Genomic DNA, 7,478 nt, shown 5'->3' on the forward strand with positions numbered 1-7,478 from the left:
ATTTTCATACACTTTTATACTTTTTGATAGTTTTCTACTCTTTTTGTAGGTATTCTTGCGTATTTGGAGCATGAGCAATAACGTGTCAAAGACACGGCTTCAAACGCGCGATTTTGAGCGGCGGAATCAATTCATTCGGCGAATAAAGCTCAAAATCAAAGAATAATAAATCACCAATTTGGTTGATATGTTTTAATTGTTAGATAGGAAATTGAATAAGCTTTCCAACGCTTCGAACCGGGCGCAAATCGGAGTTACGGTTCTCAAGTTACGCCATTTTTACTAAAAGCTGATTTTTCAACTCAGCGAGTTGGGCGCGATGCGCGCTCCTGCGCGCGACGCGCGCTGTACCAGATCCAAAATTGCATAAATAGGCGGAAATCAGATTTTTTAGGTTATGTTTTGGGTATTTTTGAACCCCAACTCATCCTAGGTCATTTTTGGGTAGATTTAGCTTGGAAACACCATTGGAGCTTGCAATCGGATGATCCGGAGTCGAAGCTTCTTTGCTCGTGATTAACACCGCGAAAGATTTGGTTTTCTTCTTCTTCTCTTCTCTTTGTATTTCTCTTTTGGTGAGTTTGTATGTAAATACTCTAAACCCATGGATGTTTGTTACTCTTTGTACTAGTTGTATAATATATTTGCTTTACAAATCTTAATGGGTATTTTCTTGATCTTTTTGCTTGAATGCTATGGATTTGTGTTGTTGTAGAAATAGACATCACAAATCTTGATTAGGGGGATATCTGTTAGCTTTTGATTCTAGACATAGGATTGGGGTTAACATCCACATAATATCCGAGTTTAATGCTTTTGTGTTGTTCGATCGGTGGAGACATCGTCGAAAGAGCAATATAGTTGAAATCTGTCAGTGTTGCAGAAATGGACATTGATGTGAGGGATATGTGGTGATTCTGATGAGTATTGTAGATTGAGTACGGCGGAGTGATAAATCTAAGTTTGTGAGGAGTAGTTTAGATTCAAGCCAAATAAGCTATTCTCTATCAAGAATGAATTTAGTTTTTGTTCAAATGTTATATTTTTACTTGTTTGCTTAAAACCCATTTTAACCCAAACTCATAACTAAGAATCCGTCGAACGGCAGTTCGGTAGCACCGATCTCTGTGGACACGATAAATTCCCGGATAAATACTTCCAAATCTTTTGTTGCTTGCCGCTTTACCGCTCCAACACCCATCTCAGGGAAGCACATCCATTTATCCTCCGGATTTATCCTTTGGTGCATGTCCACTAATGCAAGGTACAAGAGAGTGATAACTTTCTTCAACTTTCTCTTCATTCATGAACACCTGTGAGTATAATTCTTTATTGCTCCTCAACTCTTGGATAAGAGTATGGTGGACAAGTGTATGTTCTTCTACCCCTTTACCGAGTAAAGCAAATCCTTAATGAATTGACATGTCTTCTTCTCTTCCTTAAATGTAGCTTGATGTGTAGCTTTAGCCTCAGCCTCAAGTGGTGTAACTCCATTGTTGACAATCTTGAGAACTTCTTGATATCCAAACAAAACTTCATTTGTTTTGATCACTTGTCATAATTATTCAAATCAAGAATCGGTAGGTTGGTGGGAATTCAATCGTTGGAAATGGTACTCATTGCTGCAGCGGAATTGGATCACAACCAAAGCTCTTGATGCCAAATGTTAGAATAAACAAAATCGATTAAGGTGAATCAATGGAGAAATATGTTAATTTAGAGAAGACGAAGTTAAGGAAATTGAGAGAGAGAGAGAGAGAGAGAGAGAGAGAAATTGATAGTGAGAATAGAAATTGGCATTAACAACAATAGGAAGCATTGAACCATTTATATACAACAAGTTACAAATGATTGGGGAAGCTTAAACACAATTAAAAGCAAAAATAAAACTCAATGTAACAGTGGTAACCGGTTACCACATATAGGGTAACCGGTTACATCATAACCAAAAGCGTCGTTGTATTTTTTTAAAATAGGGTAACCGGTTACCCCATATCTGGTAACCGGTTACACCAACTGAAATGGCAGAAAATTCAAATTTTCAACAAATATGAAGCGTATCTATGGGATAACATCTGTAGACTGATTATCATAATGAAGGTCCTTGGAGGCGTAGATCGACTGGTAGATGTGAAACGTGTAACGCCCCAAATTTAATTAATTATTTAATTAAATTGATCGAGGATTTATTCGTTGGAATTAGTTGAAGTTGGGATTTATCGGTATTATTCTAAAGGCGTAATTTGGATTAATATGTTTATTTGAGCAGTTAAGTTGTGGTCGGATTTATTAGTCGGATTAGTCGAAGGATTATGAATTTGCGAGTTGTATATGTAAGTTATGGATCGATGGTAGATGCGTAATATTATTGGAAATAATATTTGGATATGTTGTGTGGTTAATTATTTATGTGTGTTATTTGGCTTAATTGAGTAATTAAAGAGATGTTATGAATTGGGCCTAAGTTGAAAGAATATACCACAATGGATGGGTTATGGGTTATGCCCATTAGTGAGAAAAGATAGTAAGAGTTAGGGTTTTAGAGATTAAACCTCATAACTCATTTTGTGGAGAAAGAAGAGAAATAAGAGAAAGAAGAAGAGAGGAAGAGAAGAAAGCTATGGCATGAAGAGAGGGATGACTCCATTGAAGATGAGGATTTTGCTAAGGTAAGGGTGGGGTTCTTACTCTCTAAGGGTTGACATGATGATGTTTATGGTGGATTAGATTGTATGTTATTCTCCATGGATGTGTGAGTTTGAAATTGTTAGGGTTTATGATTGAATCCTTGAAATTGTGCCATTAATAATGTTGTTGATGTTTGTGTATGAACCCATGATTAGAAACATGTTTAGGAACCTTATATGTATGCTAAATTTGCTTTCAAATGATGTATGGATTTGGTTTGGGTTAATGGGTGTTGTATGAGGGGAATGGGGAAAAAAATGGTGATTTTCTGAGTTTTACGCAGCATAGGTCGACCTACACAGAGGTTTGCGTCGACCTGTGGAGCCTAAAAAGGCAAAAATCTGGGTTTCTGATGAATGCGTCGACCTATTGGGTCAGCGTGCGCATACCCGAGGGGGACAGAAACATTTATGCGCCGACCTGAAGATCCTTTGCGTCGACCTGCTGATTTCCATTTTTGGCAGAGTTTTGTAAAGACCATAACTTTTGATCCGTAACTCCGTTTTAGGCGCCGTTTGAAGCGTTGGAAAGCTAACGCAATGAACTATACCATGATGAAATAAAATGATTCATATGATATAGTTTCCTATTATGTTTATTAGGATTAAGTGATGAACTGTGTTGTGTTAACATGTGAAGTATGTTCCTTGCTATGAATCAATGTAACCATGTTGCGGTATAACTTGATGTATGTTTTCCTTATGACGATACAATGTTATTGAAATGATAATATGTGCCTTCCTTATAATGAGATAATGAGATATGTGATGATATGCATAATTGATAAAGATGTTGTATGCTATATGTGCTTAATTGTGCGTATTTGATATGTATGAGTCGACGATGATGCCATGTGATGAATTAAGAATATATATGCCTTTATTAGGAAGTTGAATATAACGTGTTATGATGATTACTTGAATTAAGGAATATGAAGAATTTGTTGATGTTTGTTGTTGTTGTGTAATATAATAAATTGTTGTTGTTGTAACATGATGAATCGTTGTTATTGTTGTATTATGTTGATAAGAATGAAGTCGAATAGAGGTTGTATGTTAATATGATGTGATGATATGATTGAGATGTGGTAAATTACTATGATACGGTTATTGCCATAGAACCTTGGCATTGAGTTGATGTTGTTTATGTTGATTATGTTGTTTAAGTTGATTATGTTGTTCAAGTTGATTATGTCGTTTAAGTTGATTAAGTGGTTTAAGTTGTGTTTGTGGATGTGCATCATTTGAGTCGCATCCATTGCATTGTTTGAGACGGCCCTTGTGGCAATTGTTTGAGACGGCCCTTGTGGCAAATGTTTGAGACGGCCCTTGTGGCAAATGTTTGAGACGGCCCAATGGCAAACTGTTTGAGATGGGAGTTTTACTCCAATGGTACCACATGCATATGCATCAGTTTGAGTCACATTCGAGTCGCATTTGAATTGCATTTGAATTTTGTTTGTATTGTCGTGATGATGAGATGTTTGTCGTGATGTGTTGGAATCTTACTTGTGAATTGCATAAATTGTCATGGTTGATTGTTGACATTGTTGCCATTTCATGAGTTGATTATGTGATTGGAATTGTTGAGACGATGATATGTTTGTTGTGACGTGATGATAGTATAATTATGAATTTGAATATGTTGTCCTAATTGATTAATGACATTATTGCCGTTTTTGAAAGTTGTATTATATTGATAAGTTGTTTTGCGATGAAAACATGTTGTGATATGTTATGAGATGCGAAGTGGTGAAAGTATGTATGATCTATATCTCCTATATTATTTATCATGCATTCCTTTATATTGTAAGATATCTCACCCCTTTGCTGATATTTCCCCTACCATGGGAAATGGGCAGGTACTCAAGATTAGCCGTGGTTGTTCCAGTTCGTTTATTTGAAGTCTTGATGTTGCTTTATGGCAAGTCGAGTCGGTGTCCATTGCTCTGATACGTAGCACTCGAGGGGATTAGTCGTTATTATATGATTATTGTATTCCATGATGACATTTGTGTTAAGTTGAATATAAAGATGTTTATAAGTTGTAAGTGGTGAATGAAGTTTTGTTCCGAATGCTATGTATCTTTATTAAATGAAATATAAGTATGTTTGTTTGGTTAAGTCGAATTGTGACATCCCATCGTTTGATGAATAATTTTAAATGCACTCTGATTTTCGCTTATAATTGCGGGGTAGATTCGGGGTGTTACAATAGTGGTATCAGAGCAGGTCGGTCCGTCCGGCTAATGTTGTCTAATGTTGTTTATTCCCGTGTACGCGACGAGTGTGTGAAACACTGTCGGTACTTGTTGTTCTTTTGATCGTTTGTCTGCAGGATTAGTTGTTACTTTTTTATTTTTAATTTCCACGTGGAATTTTGTTTTTTTTTTTATTATTTTTTCCAAATTTTTTTTATTATTATTATTTTTTTAAAAAAAAAATATTATTTTTTTCCAAAATTTTTTTATTGTTGTTTTTTTATTATTTTTAAAATTTATTTTTATTATATATAAATCCGCAGGTATTGTCAAATCCGCAGGTAATTTTAAATCCGTAGGTAAATCCGCAAGTAAACCCGTAGGTAAATCCGCAGATATTGTCAAATTCGTAGGTAAATCCGCAGGTATTTTTAAATCCGTATGTAAATCCGCAGGTATTGTCAAATTCGCAGGTATTTTTAAAGGTAAAACCCCAGGTATTTTTAAATCCGTGGGTAAATCCGCAAGTAAACCCGTAAGTAAATCCGCAGGTATTGTCAAATTCGTAGGTAAATCCGCAGGTATTTTTAAATTCGTATGTAAATTCGCGGGTATTGTCAAATTCGTAGGTAAATCCGCAGGTATTGTCAAATTTTTTTAAAAACGTAAAAAAAAAATTAAAAATTAATAAAAAAAATTTAAAAAAATAATAATTTCCACGTGGCAGTGCTGACTGTGCCACATCGCTTATGTGTTGTACAGTCAGCACTACCAAAAATGCCACGTAGGCAAGATTCTAAGAATCTTGGCCAAAAAAATTGATCGAGTCAAATTTGATGGAATCTTTATTTGGCAAGGTTTGTCCAATAAATTTTTCTTTTAGAGGGGGTAAAACAAAACACGCTTATATGGTAGGGGTTAAAGTGGTATTAACCCAAAAAAAATGAACCACAAGAATAAACCGATAAGGTGCACATACTTGACTAGACACATCACCAAAAAAAAATGAACCACAAGAATAAACCGATAAGGTGCACATACTTGACTAGACACATCACCAATATCTTTGTGGCTAAAAAAACAAACTCAACTTCATGATTCTCAATTCTCATTCCTTCTCCTTCTCTTTCACACCTCTCCTTAATAAATCATATCCCCTTCTTCCTTCTCTCAAACCAACAAAGCCTTTACACATACACTGCACACATCAACAACAACAACAACCGCTATCCACCATGGACGATGAAATAGCCATTGATATACCTCCATTCATTAAAGTATACAAAAACGGTCGTATTCAGAGGCTTATAGGTGAAGACGTTGTTCCTGCATCCCTTGATCCAACCACCAACGTTGAATCTAAAGACGTTATAATCTCCAAAGAAGATAACGTATCAGCTAGGCTTTTCATTCCCAAAACCAATTACCCACCAACGCAGAAACTCCCTCTCGTTGTTTACTTCCATGGTGGTGCTTTCTGCCTCGAAACCCCTGCCTCTCCTAATTACCACAACTACCTTAACTCTGTCACTTCACTGGCTAACGTAATTGGTGTCTCTGTTCATTACAGAAGAGCACCGGAACACCCTGTTCCCATCGCTCATGAAGATTCATGGCTTGCACTCAAATGGGTGGCTTCACATGTTGGAGGAAAGGGTTCCGATGAATGGTTGAATGAGTATGCAGATTTTGATAAAGTGTTCTTAGGAGGTGACAGTGCTGGTGCTAATATTTCACACTATTTGGGTATTCGGGTCGGGAAGGAAAATCTGGATGGTGTGAAACTTGAAGGGGGTGTTTATCTTCATCCTTATTTTTGGGGTGTGGATCCAATTGGGTCTGAATCGGCTCGAGGTGAATTTGTTGAAAAGATTCACGATTTATGGCGATTTTCGTGTCCAACCACGACTGGATCGGATGACCCGTTGATTAATCCGGGTAAGGATCCGAATTTGGGGAGTTTGGGTTTTAAGAGATTGCTACTTTGTGTTGCTGAGAAAGATTTGTTGAAGGATAGAGGTTGGTATTACAAAGAGTTGCTTGAGAAAATTGGTTGGGGTGGTGTTGTTGAATTTGTTGAGACAAAGGACGAGGATCATGTTTTTCATATGTTCAATCCAACCTGTGACAATGCGAAGGATTTGCTTAATCAAGTTGTTTCATTCATCAAAAGGACTTGAAAATATGGAAATGGAATGGGAGTATATATTGTTTTCTTTATTTTGTTTTCTGTGTTTTATTATGCTTTTTACTATTCGTGTATATGTAAAGAAAAAATCCATAAGATTAATGAAATAGAATAAATTATTGAATAAGATTTATGTTATCTATTGTTTTATTATTATTTAGGAAGTTGGCTAAGGCTCTGTTTGGTAAAAATAGCGGTTGATTGATAAGCTAGCTGATAGCTTATAGCTTATAGCTGATGACTGATGACTTATAGCTTATAGCTGATGACTGATGACTTATAGCTGATAAGCTGATTGAAGTGTTTGGTAAAATTAGCGGTTCAATTAGTTGATTAATTAAAATGACATAAAGGACATTTAATATATAATTATTTTATTTTAAATTAAAATAAATTATAGAG

At 35.8% G+C, this 7,478-nt stretch overlaps 1 protein-coding gene across 1 annotated transcript; it reads left to right on the plus strand.

The window, feature by feature from the left end:
* The first annotated feature begins 5,939 nt into the window (after window positions 1-5,939).
* LOC131607429 (probable carboxylesterase 12) lies at window positions 5,940-7,203 on the plus strand. The gene has a single exon (XM_058879433.1). The coding sequence runs from the start codon at window positions 5,983-5,985 to the stop codon at window positions 7,066-7,068; it is 1,086 nt and encodes a 361-aa protein (XP_058735416.1). The 5' UTR covers window positions 5,940-5,982; the 3' UTR covers window positions 7,069-7,203.
* The last annotated feature ends 275 nt before the right edge of the window (window positions 7,204-7,478 follow it).

Source organism: Vicia villosa, linkage group LG5, assembly GCF_029867415.1.
Source record: "Vicia villosa cultivar HV-30 ecotype Madison, WI linkage group LG5, Vvil1.0, whole genome shotgun sequence".
NCBI lineage: Eukaryota > Viridiplantae > Streptophyta > Magnoliopsida > Fabales > Fabaceae > Vicia > Vicia villosa.